At 39.9% G+C, this 17229-nt stretch overlaps 1 protein-coding gene across 2 annotated transcripts in view; it reads right to left on the bottom strand.

The window, feature by feature from the left end:
- Positions 1-1332: 1332 nt before the first annotated feature.
- colec11 (collectin sub-family member 11) overlaps positions 1333-17229 on the bottom strand; it is a 43425-nt gene continuing 27528 nt past the window's right edge. Inside the window, exons 5-7 of one of the 2 annotated variants that reach the window (XM_072251166.1) lie at positions 15845-15898; positions 15653-15748; positions 1333-3408 (exon numbers count right to left, since the gene is read on the bottom strand). In XM_072251166.1, coding sequence (XP_072107267.1) covers positions 2999-3408; positions 15653-15748; positions 15845-15898 — 560 coding nt within the window. In that variant the 3' untranslated portion in view covers positions 1333-2998. The remainder of the gene's footprint in view (positions 3409-15652; positions 15749-15844; positions 15899-17229) is intronic. The other variant, XM_072251167.1, reaches the window with a different exon arrangement.

The following is a 17229-nucleotide window of genomic DNA, read 5'->3' as shown; positions in this document are numbered from 1 at the left end:
CTCCATTGGGTAGGCCACGTTGCTTGCTTGCCCAACACCAGCATCTGAAACCGACTATCTCACAGGAAGAGAGAACTACATGAACTAAGGAAGTATTCCAGTGTTTAAAGCGTCAAAGAAAGCACATCCTTGATTTATGGAATCCTCTGTCTCTGACAACTCAAACTGGAGAAGGATCATTTGGGAATGGTCCAGAGTATTTCAGATCCATGCATCAGGAGTTCACAGAAGCCTGCTATGCACCTGGAACTTACTGCACCATGCAGCATGTGGAAGGATCTCGTTCACAGATTGGTCTCTTGGAAGCAACAAATTCTAACTGGAATCAAATCATCCTCAGTCCTGAGAGGCTGCTTAAGAAGAGCAATATTTTTGTTGTGTATGCTTTTTCTTATGCATGCTACAATACATATTTCTATTAAAATGAATATTAAAAGATGATAAAGCACTTTGGCCGGCTGGTGGTGCAGTGACATCAGCGCTGGACTCCGGAGTGAAGATTCCTGAGTTCAAACCCAGTCGGGCTGCTCCCGGGCGCGCTTTCCATCCATGCTGGGTTGAGTGTCGAGCTTGCAACTTGGCCTCATAAAAAAAATAAAGACTGAGCTGTGAGAAAGACCTGGGGAACCACCCACAGAATCTTTCCTCCAATGTGGTCGCCGAGGCTCTGGCAGAGTATGGCACACAAAAAAAACACTTTGGTGAAGCACTTAAATGTCTATTCAAAGAACTGGGAATTATGAGGTGTCAACAAAAGCTCAATCTACTTAAAGAGATGCAGTTTGAAAATTCTTGGAACAATAACAAAAGATTTTCCAAACTTAGAACTATGGAGCTGAATTGAGGGTTGAAAAGAGAGCTAAATGAGTAAAGAGTGGAATGGGAACTCTCAGGGTGGGGTGGGAACAATAAAACAGAGGAACCAAGAAGGGGCAAAGACAGGTGCAAACAATTTCTACCAAAAAACTCTAGCAGTGTCTGCAACTCTTCTTCAAATTCCATCTTCCTCTCACCTGTCAACACAGCCCTTAATCACAGTAAACAGAAATAGCAAATTGATGCTGGCAATTTGAAGTTTCATCAGAAAGTGGAAAGTGACCTTGAAGGCAGCTTTAGCAGTTACAGGGTATATACATTTTATTTGAGTAAGAATACTAGTGAATGTAAGATGAAAAATTAAAAATCAATCTATCAAATAAAAGTGATGATAGCTGGTTGTGAACGCAGTGGAGTGTAAAGGTATAACAGTTCTGAGACAACTTTACATTCAGAAAGCATATAATAGTATTTTTCCACGTTACACAAAGTAAAATCATACATTTCTGAAAAGTATAACAATAAAAGAAAGAACAGCTTTTATTTCCATTTTTTGAAATAAATACAGAATAAAGACAGTATTTTAGTGTATTTATAGTATTCAGTACATGTTTCTTTTGCGTTTATTTTACCTTGTACATTTTGTCTTACCCAATTCTCAAATGCTATTGGACAATACAGATATAGTCTTGGCTGGATGTCAGTTTTTGTTATTCCATGCCCATTACATACGCTGAGCAGCTCTTGGTCTATTATGAATGCACCATAGTTTGTGCTAGTTTTTGATTTCTGGATTTCTTTGTTTGGATTGCAGTTCACATCTAATTAGAAGCATGTTTAGTTGAGCTATTTCAGTAATTGAGTAAACCACATCACCTCAATCAAATAATCTAATATAACAATAGTTTCAGCTGTGTACTAAATATTTGTTAGTATTGCTGGTGTAGGAGATCAGCAATGAATCAGTGGCACTGACCATAATGAAAGCGAGATTACATAATGCCAGCAACACAGTGGAATTTAGATAAAATGGAGAGATATCAAGCTGCCAAATCTTTTGCAGGAGTAGAGTGTAGGTGTATGAAGGGAAGTTCAATAAGAGATTTAATTTACGGGGGAAATGATGAATCTACATCAAGCCCATGATTGTCACGTGTATGCTGAGCTCTGAAGGTAAAACATGACATTAGAAAATTCAGAGGGAACAGATTTGAACTGGAGGAGGCCCAAGAACTGACAAACCTTTAATTTCCTTTTAAAAAGTTAATTGCTTATTGCGCATTGTGAGACTATAGAAGTTCACTGAATAACAAAATGGTTATAACACAGGATAAGGCCATACAACCTTCCTATTTTGCACCAGCTGTGGATAGAATTAATCCTATTAGTCTCACTGCCCTGCCTTTCCCCAATGAATTACCCTGCAAATCATTTCATTTTAACTATCTGTTCTCTTTTCAATGCTACATGTCAGACCCTAGCCATTTGCGCAGTAAAACAAATATTCTTTGTGACTTTTTTTTTCTGTTGCCATCTTCATTCCATGTTCCTCCTGTTCTTGAACCCTCAATGAATAGGCAAGTTTTTCTTGATCTACTCTGTCCATTCTCTTCATAATTTTAAATGCCCTTCCCAGATTTCCACGCAACCACTTCTGTTCCAAGGATAACAACTGCAGATTCTTCAGTCTGTTCACAAAACTAAACCCCTCATTTCTCACATTATTTGTAATACAAATTTAAATACCAAAAGTCGTACCATTTTGGCTACCTTTGTGTTTAAATTTGTATTACAAACAATACAATTAGTTATTTTAATGTATTTCAATAAAAAAGTGCTATTTTGACTTGATACAATATTGTGAAACAAATGATTTTATATCAGTCTCTGCTTATATGCACCTCTCATTTTTTATTACTTGACATTCCAGAAAGCTTTGCCGTTAAACACTATTCTGTAAAGTCCAAATTATCTTCAGTATTCTTTTCAGTAAGGATAAAGAAGAAGAAATCTGTTCTGCTAATAGTTTAATACATTTATCTTAGTTGTGCTGTATATCTAATAATAGTGAGAAACAAAATTTAGACTGAAACTCTGGTGGTTTTATCATTTTTCATTGAGGTATCATAGCTTATAAAACCAATACCAATTTATCCATTGCAGTACTACTGTACATCAGGAATTAAGGTGCATCTTTGTCAAATTCACAGACAAAATACATTGTAATATGACAGGCAACATCATTCCATCCCCCAGAAGATACCATTTCTGCACAATCTTCTTCATCGTAGGCATTGTTTGGCTCTCCATTCCGCCACTTGTTGAAGGACAGCAGGGGTGACCCATCTGAAAAGGTGAACTGGCCTTCCTCCTCCAGATCATTTATGCCAATAAATACTCTGCTGAGCCCTGCTTCTCTGACATAGGATGCAATCAGGCTATTGGTTGCCTCATCTTTAGGCATTGTGAGAAGTCCTCCTCGATCACGACAATACACATGGGCATCAGCGTACCTTTTCTCTTCCTTCACCAGCAGGTAAATCTTATTTTCTACCTCTCGTACTCCAGCAACAGCTGCAGGGGAGGGCAGTGCTGAAAAGTGAGCACTTTGATTTCTGTTATATTTAATAAGACATAAACAGCTTTATAAAGACACGTTTCCCCCATACAAATTATTACGTGACCTAACGTGACTACTCACGTGTTCAAATGAATTTATGCAAATGCTACTGGAGAGGTAATGTGAAAAGATTTCACCACCGTTGCAATGTTTGTTCATCTGTAATAAATCCAAACCTTGATGTTGCATAATTTTAATTGTGAATGAGATTAAGTATTAGAAACATAGAAAACCTACAGCACAATGCAGGCCATTCAGCCCACAATGCTGTGCCGAACATGTACTTACCTTAGAAGTTACTGAGGGTTACCCATAGCCCTCTTTTTTCCTAAGCACCATGACCTATCCAGGAGTCTCTTAAGTATCGTATCTGCCTCCACCATTGTTGCTGGCAGCCCATTCCACACACTCACCACTCTCTGCGTAAAATACATCTGACATCTCTTCCGTACCTACTTCCAAGCACCTTAAAACTGTGCCCCCTTGTGTTAGCCATTTTAGCCCTGGGAAAAAGCCTGACTATCCACATGATCAATGCCTCTCATCACCTTATACACCTCTGTCAGGTCACCTCTCATCCTCTGACGCTCCAAGGAGAAAAGGCCAAGTTCACACAACCTATAAGGCATACTCCCCAATCCAGGCAACATCCTTGTAAATCCCCTCTGCACCCTTTCTATAGTTTTCACATCTTTCTTGTAGTGAGGTGACCAGAACTGAGTGCAGTACTCCAAGTGGGGTCTGACCAGGGTCCTATATAGCTGTAACATTACCTCTCAAACTCAGTCCCACGATTGATGAAGGCCAATGCACCATATGCCTTCTTACTACAGAGTCAACCTGCGCAGCAGCTTTGAGTGTCCTATGGACTCAGACCCCAAGATCCCTCTGATCCTCCACACTGCCAAGAGTCTTACCATTAATACGATATTCTGCCATCATAGTTGACCTACCAAAATGAACCACCTCACACTTATCTGGGTTGAACTCCATCTGCCACTACTTAGCCCAGTTTTGCATCCTATCAATGTCCCACTGGAACCTCTGACAGCCCTCCACACTATCCACAACACCCCCAACCTTTGTGTCATCAGCAGATTTACTAACCCATCCCTCCACTTCCTCATCCAGGTCATTTATAAAAATTATGAAGAGTAGGGGTCCCAGAACAGATCCCTGATGCACACCACTGGTCACCAACCTCCATGCAGAATATGACCCGTCTGCAACCACTCTTTGCCTTCTGTGGGCAAGCCAGTTCTGGATTCACAAAGCAAGGTCCCCTTGGATTCCATGCTTTCTCAATAAGCCTTGCATGGGGTACCTTATCAAATGCCTTGCTGAAATCCATATACACTACATCTACTGCTTCACCTTCATCAATGTGTTTAGTCACATCTGCAGAAAATTCAATCAGGCTCGTAAGGCACAATCTGCCTTTGACAAAGCCATGCCGGCTATTCCTAATCATATTATGCCTCTCCAAATGTTCATAAATCCTGCCTCTCAGGATCTTCTCCATCAACTTGCAGATGGGGCCAAGTCATTGGGTGCATTTAAGGCAGATAGGTATCTGATTAGCCAGGGCATCAAAGGTTATGGTGAGAAGGCGGGGGAGTGGAACTAAATGGGAGAATGGATCAGCTCATGATAAAATGGTGGAGCAGACTCAATGGGCTGTATGGCCGACTTCTGCTCCTTTGTCTTATGGAACTTAGTAACCACTGAAGTAAGACTCATTGGTCTATAATTTCCTGGGCTATCTCTACTCCCGTTCTTGAATAAGGGAACATCCGCAACCCTTCAATCCTCCGGAACCTCTCCCGTCCCCATTGATGAGTCCAAAATCATCGCCAGAGGCTCAGCAATCTCCTCCCTTGCCTCCCACAGTAGCCTAGGGTACATGTCGTCCAGTCCCAGAGACTTATCCAACTTGATGCTTTCCAAAAGCTCCAGCACATCCTCTTTCTTACTGTCTTTTTGCTCAAGCTTTTCAATCCACTGTGTCATCCCTACAATTGCCAAGATCCTTTTCCATAGTGATGGTGACATCGCATAAAATCACATGAATGGAGGCAGCCATCTAGCACACTGTGACAAAAACCTAAAAAAATGGACCAGGTTATTCACATTTCCCAGCATTCCCTTCATAACCTTGAGGCTTATCACTTTTCAAGTGCTGATTTGGGTAGCCTTTAAACATAAAGAAAGTTTCTGTCTTCACCATCCCTTCAGTGGTGAAAATAGTTTTCCTCAGGACCCTTTGAATTTTTTGACCAATTGCTAGTTAGACCATAAGACCATCAGATATAGGCCCATCAAGTCTGCTCTGCCATTTTCCTTCTCAGCCCAGTCTCCTGCCTTCTCCCCATATCCCTTCATGCCCTGATTAATCAAGAATCTATCAACCTCTGCCTTAAATATACTGAGTTACGTGGCCACCTGTGGCAATAAATTCCACAGATTCACCACTCTTTGGCTAAAGAAATTCCTTCTCATCTCCATTCTGAAAGGATGTCCCTCTATTCTGAGTCTGTGCCATCTGGTACCGGATAGTAGTTTAATAAGTCATTGTAAATTCTCCTGTGATCAAGCTAGTTATTGACCTTACTGCAAAAGAAAGTATGTTTCTCTTATTTATCTTGTGTATCGCTGTCATAAACTTAAAAGATTTCTGCTTCAAAAATAAGTGAATCTGAGCCCAGCCATTTTTTTTCCACTCATCACAATTCACCAACTTTGCCAATATCCTCATATCTTTCTCTACACTATTTCCAGTGTTATCACATCCACCAATGTGGTGACAAACCTCTCACATATTTTGCAGTCTTAAAATACAGCATACAGTTTTAACCAGGTTTTAAAAGGGTTGCTGTTTATCATTTCCTTGATAAACAAATTTTTAAAAGCAGGATACTTTTCTTCCAGCCCCTTTGACTATATAATAAACAGAAAGTAATATTGAATTGGACAGCTAGTTAGACTGTGCAGGGACAATGTCCTGTTTGAAGTATATAACAAGTCCAAGGTCCAGCCTTTTATATTTAAAAAGGACAAAACTTCTTGCACGTGGCCACCAGTGGTCCCTAAAAATATTGTGGTCCAACAGCAATGTGGCAATGTTCCTCTTGCATATCAAGTGTAACAATCCTAGGCTTGATATCAAACCCTTCAATGGACATCAGTATCAAAACTAAGTTAAACATCCCTTGTCAGTGTACAATAAATGTAAACGATGCAAAGTGCCTGTGTATTTGGAGAGATGTGACTGAAAATTCAGAATTGCTGGAATTGCTCAGGTTTATGAACTTCACTCAGTAATTAGTTCTGGAGACGGAAGGGACAATAACAGGTAGCACATGCAAATACAGCAATACACAAGTATTTCTGGTTTGGTAAAGAGAATGAATAACATCCATGGTGTTTACAATACAACTCCTCTCCTCACCTCACCCTGGATGCTCTAACCATTTATCTTTTGTGCTAATCCCTGCATACAGACCACTCATTAAATGAGTCAAACCAATTCAAAGGGAGGTAAGGGCCTGACCAGAAGGACTATGTTGAATATATGGACTGGAGCATGTTGAGGGAGGCGGCTACCTAAGACCATCACATTAGCATCAATGAATATGCAGAATCTGTGACCGGCTACGTAGAGAAGTGCACTGAGGACATCACTATTATTAAACACATCTCTGTGAAGACAAATCAGTAGATAGGGTTGAGAGCAAAGGTCCAGGCTCTGCTGATACACTGGGATGCTGCCTTCAGATCAGAGGATAAGACAGCTCTCAGGTCAGCAAGAGTTGCACTTTCCCATGCCATCAGGAAAGCAAAACAGAGAATATGCAGCCATTTCTATGACACCAGAGACAGAAGGTGATGTAGCAGGGCATTCAGACTATTATGGACTACAAGTGCAGCCAGTGAATCAACGATAGAGGCACCTCTGTTCCTGATGGGCTGAATGTCCTTTACACACAGGTTGATGAACAGAATGATGTGCTGGTGAGCAGGGACCCCTCCACCCCAAGGAGCAGCATTCTGTCTGGGCACACACTTCTGGTTTAAGATGACACGATGACTTGCTGGCAGCAAAAACTATAAATGACTGTTAATTGCATTTTTTTTCTCAAAAATGATCATTTCAATCAATAGCCTGTAAGAATATAAGAAATAGGAGCAGGAGTAGGCCATCCGGCCCATTGAACCTGCCCTGCCATTCAATAAAATCATGGCTGATCTGTCCATAAACTCAGCTTCATCTATCTGCCTTTTCCCCATAACCCTTAATTCCCCTACTATGTAAAAATCTATCTAACTGCATCTTAAATATATTTAGTAAAGAAGCCTCAACTGTTTCCCTGGGCAGAGAATTACACAGATTCACCACTCTCTGGGAAAAACAGTTTCTCCTCATCTCTGTCCTAAGTCTTCTCCCCTGAATCTTGAGGCAATGTCCCCTAGTTTTAGTCTCACCTACCAATGGAAACAACTTTTCTACTTCTATCTTATCTATCCCTTTCAAAATTTCATATGTTTCTATAAGATCCCCTCTCATTCTTCTGAATTCCAGAGTATAGTCCCAGGCCACTCAATCTCTCCTCATAGGTTAACCCCTTCATCTCTGGAATCAACCTGGTGAACCTCTTCTGCACTGCCTCCAAAGCCAGTATATCCTTCCTCAAGTATGGAGACCAGAACTGTACACAGTACTCCAGGTGCGGTCTCACCAGTACCCTGTATATTTGCAGCATGACCTCCCTGCTCTTGAATACAATCCCTCTAGCAATGAAGGCCAACATTCCGTTTGCCTTCTTAATAACCTGTTGTACCTGCAAACCAACTTTTTGCGATTCATGCACAAGCACTCCCAAGTCCCTCTGCACAACAGCATGCTGCAATCTTTCACCACTTAAATAATAATCTGCTCTTCTATTATTCCTTCCAAAGTGGATGATCTCTCATTTACCAACATTGTATTCCATCTGCCAGACCTTGGCCCACTCACTTAACCTATCTATATCCCTCTGCGCAGACTCTCCACGTCCTCTGTACAATTTGCTTTTCCACTCAGATTAGTGTCATCAACAAATTTTGCTACGCTACACTCAGTCCCCTCTTCCAAATCATCAATGTGAATGGTAAACAGCTGCGGGCCCAGCACTGACCCCTGCGGCACCCCACTCACCACAGACTGCCAACCAGAGAAACACCCATTTATACCAACTCTGCCTTCTATTGGTTAACCAATCCACTATCCATGCCAATACACTTCCTCTGACTCCATGCATCCGTATCTTATTTATAAGTCTCTTGTGCGGCACCTTATCGAATGCCTTCTGAAAATCCAAGTATACGACATCCACCTGTTCCCCTCTATTCACTGCACTCATTATGTCCTCAAAGAACTCCAGTAAGTTTGTCAAACAGGACCTGCCCTTTCTGAATCCATGCTGTGTCTGTCTAATGGAACCACTCCTTTCTAAATGTTTCACTATTTCTTCCTTAATGACAGCTTCAAGCATTTTCCCGACTACAGATGTTAAGTTAACTGGCCTATAGTTGCCCATCTTTTGCCTACATCCTTTCTTAAAAAGTGGCATGATATTTGCTGTCTTCCAATCTGCCGGGACCTGCCTAGAGACTAGAGGGTTTTGGTAAATGATTACCAACACGTCTCCTGTAACCGCCGCCATTTCCCTCAGCACCCTGGGATGCATCCCATCAGGACCAGGGGACATATCTACCTTCAGGCCCTCTAGTTTGTTCATCACTATCTCTTTAGTGACAGTTATTTTATCAGGATCCTCACCTCCCATTTCATCCATAACATTATTCTCTGGCATATTATATGTGTCCTCCACCGTGAAGACCACACAAAATAGTTGTTCAATGTCTCAGCCATTTCCTTATTACCCAATATCAATTTCCCCTTCTTATCTTTCAGGGGACCTATGTTGACTTCAACCATCCTCTTCCGCTTTATATATTTATAAAAGCTTTTGCTACCTGTTTTTATATTTTGTGCTAATTTACTTCTATGGTCCATCTTCCCTTTCCTTATTTCTCGTTTAGTTGTTCTTTGTTGCTTTTTAAAGTTTTCCCAATCTTCCAGTCTCCCACTACTCTTTGTGACTTTGTACACATGAGCTTTTAATTTGATATTATCTTTTATTTCCTTAGTTATCCAAGGCTGGCTCTCCCCACACTTACTGTCCTTACTTTTGACTGGAATATACTTTTGTTGAGCACCACGAAAAACCTCTTTGGAAATATTCCACTGTTCCTCAATTGTCCTACCAGATAGCCTGTGCTCCCAATCCACATTAGCCAACTCCTCCCTCATCCTGTTGTGTTCTCCCTTGTTCAAGCATAATACACTAGTTTTAGATCTAACTATTTCATCCTCCATCTGTATGCGAAATTCAATCATACTATGATCACCCTTTCCAAGAGGATCCCTGACTACAAGATCATTAATCTTACCTGGCTCATTGCACAGGACTAGATCTAAGATAATATTTTCCCTTGTAAGTTCACTAACATGCTGCTCAAGAAAGTCATCACGGATGCATTTTATGAAGTCCTCCTCAAGACTTCCTTGACCAACCTGATTCACCCAATCTATGTAGAAGTTAAAATCCCCCATGACAACTGCCATTCCGTTCTTACAAGCCTCAGTTATTTCTTGGTTAATTGCCTCTGCCACTGCAATATTTTTTTATTAGGCGGCCTATAGACAACTCCCACCGGTGATTTTTTCCCCCTTTACTATTCTTAATCTCTACCCAGACGGACTCAACATTCTGCTCTGTGGATCTTATATCATCTCTCACAATCGCCCTGATCTCATCCTTAATTAAGAGCGCCACCCCACCTCCTTTGCCTTCCTGCCTATCTTTCCATATTACCTGATACCCTTTGATATTTAATTCCCAGTCATCTCCACCTTGCAAACAGGTTTCTGTAACTTTCCTTTTGGAGTTGAGATTTTGAACCTTCTATACTGACCTCAACAATAATGAAGAACTTGGTTGTGGATTGCCATAAATCCCATCTTCCTGCTACGTTGCACCCTTTTCCAGCTCGCACTGCTCAAATTGGTCCACTGATGATGACATAGCCTCTGCACTCCACTCTGTCCTGTCCCACTTGGAAAATGGTGCCTCATATGCCAGGATGCTGGTTATAAATGTCATCTCAGCAGTTAATACCATCATTCTCAGAAGCTGCTGCGTAAACTGTCCTCACTGGGTCTCAACACCCCTCTCCGTAATTGGATCTTGGACTTCTTGGCAGAAAGACCACCATGAGATCATGTTGACAGAAACATCTCTAACTCAATCATACTGCACACCGGCACTCCCCAGGGCTGCATGCTCAGCCCACTGCAGGTCAAATGGTTCAGAGAACATATAAAATAATCAACCTGAAATTCTTACTCTTCACGGAGATAGGTACATGGATCTTTGAAAAATAGAGTGCTATGGGTAAACCTAGGTAATTTCTAAGGTAAGGACATGGTCAGCACAGCTTTGTGGGCTGAAGGGCCTGTATTTGCTGTAGGTTTTCTATGTTTCTCTGGTTTCTATCCACAAAACAAGGGACACTAAAGAATGAATGATAGTAACATCAGAACCACAAAGCCTGACACATGACTGTACTGCTAGATTCAGTTCAAACCGAATCAAGTTTGCTAATGACACAACAGTGCCTTATCAACAACAACGATGAGGCGGCGTGCAGAGGGGCGGCAGAGCAGCTAATAGAATGGTGCAAGCACAACAACTTGAGTCTTAATGTGAACAAGACTAAAAAGATATTTGTGGATTTTAGAAATATACAGACTGACCATTCCTCACTCACCCCTTACGTGGAGAGAGTTAGGAGCACCAAGTTTCTGGGAGTGCGCATAACAGACAATCTCACCTGTCCCTCAACATCACCTCTTTAGCCAAGAGAGAACAGCAGTATCTCTACTTCCTGGGCAGATTGAGGTGAATGAAGCTCCCCCTTCCCCCACTTCTAACCGATTTTTACAGGAGCACTATTGAGAGTGTACTGACCAGTACTATCACTATCACCGTCTGGAATGGGAATTGCAAAGCATCTGACCACAAGACCCCACAAACAAAGGGTTGTGAGTACTGCTGAGACGATTATCAGAGTCTCTCTTCCACCCATCCGAGATACTTACCAGGAGCGATGCATTTCAGGCAGGGCCCTTAGCATTGTCAGTCATCCCTCCCATCAGTCCAACTAACTCTTTGCCTTTTACCATTAGGTAGGAGGTACTGTAGCATTAGGACAAAAACTTTTTGGATGGGAAAGAGCATCTTCCCCCGGCCATGAGAGTACTGAACTCCCTGCCACCACCCAGGTCTCACCATGTTTGAAGCATCAGTAGCATTATACTGTTTATTTCTTAACTTGTGATGTAAATGCACCTTATTATATGTTAATTTATTTGTTGTAATTTTACCTTGTGTTGTGTGCAAGTTATACGTACTGTGTCGTGCACCTTAGCCAGAAGGAACATTATTTTGTTTGGTGGTAAATATGTATAATGTTGAAATGACAATAAACTTATACTTGAACTTGAACCTAATCATCATGTTAATTGATTTTCAGTACAAAAGAAAAAGGCCAGACCACAATGTTTCAAAGTTCATTCAGTGTGGTATCAGGCTATGTGTCTGGAAGGATGAATAGGGTAGAGCTGCATTCTGGGGGGGAGAAGGGAATCAAGCATATGTCAAGGACTGTCAGAATGGGAAACAGTTTCTTCCCCAGGCTGTGAGACTATGAACTCGCTGTCACCGTCCAGTCAGGTCATGGCTCATATGCTGGCGCTGGGCCAAGTACTCGCTGGAGTTTAGAAGAATGAGGAGTGATAGAGGGAGTGAATGTGGAGAGGCTGTTTCCAATAGTAGGTGAGTCTAGGAACATAGGGCACAGCTTTAGGTTAGAGGGACGTCCATTTAGAACAGAGATGAGAAGGAATTTCTTTAGTCAGAGAGCGGTAAATCTGTGCAATTCCTTGTCATGGATGGCAGTGGAGGGAAAGTCATTGAGTATATTTAAAGCAGAGGTTGATAGGCTTTTGATTAGTCAGGGCATCAACGTTACAGGGAGAAGTCAGGAGAATGGAGTTGAGAAGGAAAATAAATCACCATGATGGAATCTCAAAGCAGATTTAATGTGCCGAATTGCCTAATTCTGCTCTCATGTTTTATGGTCTTATAGATTTAGAATATACTTACATTAGTTCTTAAGTTTCTCAGTACAATGACAATTATCAGGCATATTACAGATTAACTGAACAAAACATAGCTTTTCAAAAAGATACAATGGAAAATAAGATAAAGGAATGCCTGTTTAAATTGCCTCTGTAAATTTAAAATAGCATTTGATAATGTGTCTCATTGGCATCCTGATTTTAAAAAAAATGAAGGGATGTGACGCTAATAGAGTAAATAGATAGATAAATATAATGGACTGAGCTTACTGGAAAGTTTTCTTTGAATCAGTGTTTCCCAAAACACCAGTACTTAAATGTATACACATTTGCAAAGTGAACTTGGATATAGGATGCAAGACTAAATACTAAGGGTAACAAGCGTGAATGCAAAATTTCATTAAAAGACAATTAATGAAATATTTTAGAAAGAAGAGAGGGTTATTGGCATTGTGGATAGTGTAGAGGATTGCCAAAGGATACAACAAGATATAAATCATTGCAGATATCGATGGAGAAACGGCAGATGGAGTTCAACACATCCAAATATGACTTGCAGCATTTTGGGAGATCAAATGTAAAAAGTCAGTACGCTGTTAATGGCAAGAGCTTTAACAGTACAGAGGGATCCTTGGGGTCCAGATCCATAGCTCCCTGCAAGCAGTTTCCTGAAAGGTTGATAATGTGGAAGAGAAGGTGTACGGCACGATTGTCTTTATTAGTCTAAGCACTGAGTTCAAGAGTAGGAAGTTATGTTGCAGCTTTACAAAACTCTGGTTAAGCTGCATCTGGAGCATTTCATTCAATTGTGGGCACTCTATTGTAGGGCTTTGGAGAGAGTTCAGAAGGGATTTACCAGCATGTTTTCTGGATTAGATGTCATGTGCTATAAGAGGTTAGGCAAACTTAGGTTGTTTTCTCAAGAGTTGTGGAGGCTGAGGGAGATTGGATGGAGGTTTATAAAATTATGAGATCATAGACAGAGTAGACATCTGGTTTCTTTATCCCCAGTATTGTAATATCTAATATTAGAGTGCATGCATTTAAGATGAAAGTGGGCAAGTTTTAAGGAGTTGTGCAGGGCAAGTCTTTTTTTGATGCAGAGAATAGTGGGTGCCTGGAATCCACTGCCAATGGGTGGTTGTGGAGGTAGATATGACAGAGGTATCTAAGAGGCTCTTAGACAGGCACATGGATGTGCAGTGACTGGAAAGACAATAGACAATAGGTGCAGGAGTATGCCATTCAGCCCTTTGAGCCAGCACCACCATTCACTGTGATCATGGCTGATCATCCACAATCAGTACCCTTTTCCTCCCTTCTCCCCATATCCCTTCGCTCCGCTATCTTTAAGAGCTCTATCTAACTCTTTTTTGAAAGAATCCGGAGAATTGACCTCCACTGCCTTCTGAGGCAGAGCATTCCACAGAACCACAACCCTCTGTGTGAAAAAGTTTTTCCTCAACTCCTTTCTAAATTGTCTACCCCTTATTCTTAAACTGTGGCTTCTGGTTCTGGACTCCCCACATCAGGAACATGTTGACAGGCATATTATGTAGGTAGACTGGATTATTTTCATAAACCATTGAATTACCACTTTAAATAGTTTCGCACAACATTGTGGGTCAATAATCCAATTTATGTCCTGTGCTGTACTGCTATGATGAAGAAGAACATAAAAAGAGACAAGTATTTAACATAATGAATGGGGAAGCAATGTTTCTATTGCTACGGGCCATCACTTCAAAACTGCTTTACTGATCAAACAACATGGTAAATATTTGCATTTGTGAAAGATATTACGGCTGCAGGATGATATTCACTGTGTACACAAACCTTTTTAAATTGCAGAAACAAAGATTATAAATGATTATCAATTTTTTTGATTGCTGCATAGAATCCAAAGATAAAGAGTTAAAACATTAAACATATTCAGACAAATGATCAGGTCAGAATCAAGACATTTATTTAAGAAACACATGAGGTAATTCTTCAGAAGAAATAGCTTAGGAAGGCTAAAAGATGAGAGGCATGATATGTAGAGAAACTAAATATTTCTCATCAGACCAAACAAGTTTAAGTTAGGATTTGTTTGAGATATTTTAAATGATGGAGCTTCGTTTAGAATCAGAATCAGATTTATTATCATTGGCATGTGTCGTGAAATTTGTTAACTTAGCAGCAGCAGCTCAATGCAAAATCAAGTAAGATTGTTTGCAGAAATCAGCAAGTCTCCATTGATAAAAGTGAAGAAAAGAAGAGATTGATTTTACATATCCATAAGCAAGATATGGAATACGGGTCTAAATACAGCACCATGGTTAAAATGGAAGCTTCAGGTATCAGAGCTATGAAAGTGAGATGGATAAATAATTGAAACAAGCAAAAAAGGCTATGGCTAATCAGTATAGGTGCCAGTGTTAATGTATCAGGCCAAGTGGCCTTTTCTACGTTGTCACTTTTATTTTTTTTTCAGTGAGGAAAATTAATAAAATACCTCTACACTTAAATTCAACTTTATTGGCAATAGAATACACAAGTGCGTGATGAATATGGTCAAACTAATGGAAAGGAACATGGAGTGCTGAACATATTATATAGGCACATGTCAAATTTCCATAACCTTCAATCTTATTTAGAAAAATAAGTTTGAAGCAGATTCTATCACAAACTAGCCAAGACCTGAGGCTGAATAAATGAGTATGAAACTGCTGCAGGAAGTTCTTTAAGTTAATCTTAGTTACTAGAGTTAGGTCACTCAGCCATATTATAATGGAGTTTAAATATTCATAATTTCCTGATTTAAAATGGACCTGAATTAGTGAACACCTATTGAACTATTAAATGTGTTTGTATAATATTTTTGTTAAATCATTTTCAGTGATTCAAAATCAATTTACCTACAGCTAATGGAAAAGGAAATGAAAAATGTGTGAAATGAATTCTTTGTTAATGTAAATGATCAAACTTACCATTTTTGATGAAATTGAGTTCATTGGTTAGCTTCGTCACAAGGATATCCATTTCTCCAATTACTTTTCTTAGTTGGCCACATTCACAGGGTAAGCCTGAGGATATTATATAAAAAAGCATTCAGGCATAGAATAAAATCAACAGATTAAAATAATGTGGACTATAACCAAGAGAAGAATTTATGACTCTACCTGGAACACCAGCTTCCCCTTTCAAGCCCATATCGCCAGCATCCCCTTTGCTTCCTAATAATTGATTAAAAAATAAGGTTCGGAAGTTATCAATGTTCTAATCAGAACTACAACCTCTCAACAATAAGAGCACATTTTTTCTCAATTGTTCCTCAGCCATAACACAGCTCCAAGGGTTAATACCCACTCTAATTAAGGTGTAATCACAGCTGAATTTAAATGATGATATAGCAAGTAAAAGATCTATTTCTTTGATATCACATCTTCATACTCTTTCTGACTAAAAAGCTGCATTTCCTTTTGTCAACTTATCTCATCATGAGGTTTTTGTCCACATTTATGATGGGAACTGTCTTTGATAATGGGCACTGGGTACATCCTCTCACCAGCAGTGATATTCTGCCACCTGAGACTTCAATTTTGTTGTTCATCAATAAAAAGTGTTATGTTTTATAACTTAAAAACATTAAACTAATTCAAAAGAAGTCATGGGTATCCGGGAATGTGGGTCTAACTTCGAGTTTGCTTTTAGTGAGGTGTGCGTATCATGTGGTAGCGTGATGATTTGTGCAATCCACATATTTTTACATATAATCCATAATGAATTATTTAAACAAACAAGAATGCTTAATCAAACATTGTATATATTACTCAATTATTACTTAAATATTAAATACACAATGATTAGCTATAAACTCCAAATCAATAGAGAATAAATCACATAAATACATAGTATGTTATATTATACAACTACTATATACAGATATCCATAATAAACTGTCCCTTCAGAGCTAAAAGATTTAATGGCTGTGGAGGCTTTCTTGCTCTTATTGGATAACATCTTTTCTGACAAGAGTTTGACAGGCAAGACTTGTGGCTGTGAAAACAATCTCAAATTCTGGGCTTCCTCCGTGGTAGTTGTAGGAGTTGACCTTGAGACTGCAGGAACTGATTCTGAGAGCTTTGGACACCTTTCTTCTTCCTTTTTCTTCTAGTTTGGGCATCTTGATCTAGGTTTTTAGTTCACTATAGTATTCTCTTATTAATCCTTCTATTGCTCCCTTTATAATCTAATCTCTCCTCTTGGTATTTTAGATTTCGATTTTGACAAATCTTCTGTTTTGACATTTCCATTGACTCCTTTCTTTTTGGCCTCCCATTCATCCAGCTGGGCTTTGGTCTTTGTATCTACTTTACAAGCAGCTTTTTGTTTCCCACTTGAAGTTCATGCACACAGAGTAGATTCTGGTTCTTTATACTCACAAAAGCTGAAAGCTTTCAAGTTTCCTTAAGCTCCTTGAACTCTCTTCCAGCTTAAAACATAATCACATTTTGCAAGTAATTGCCTGATTAACATATCAGAACCTTTCTCAGATATGTTATCT

This window comes from Mobula birostris, chromosome 2 (assembly GCF_030028105.1).
Source record: "Mobula birostris isolate sMobBir1 chromosome 2, sMobBir1.hap1, whole genome shotgun sequence".
NCBI classification, from domain to species: Eukaryota; Metazoa; Chordata; class Chondrichthyes; order Myliobatiformes; family Myliobatidae; genus Mobula; species Mobula birostris.
This window is presented reverse-complemented; position numbering and strand designations above follow the sequence as displayed.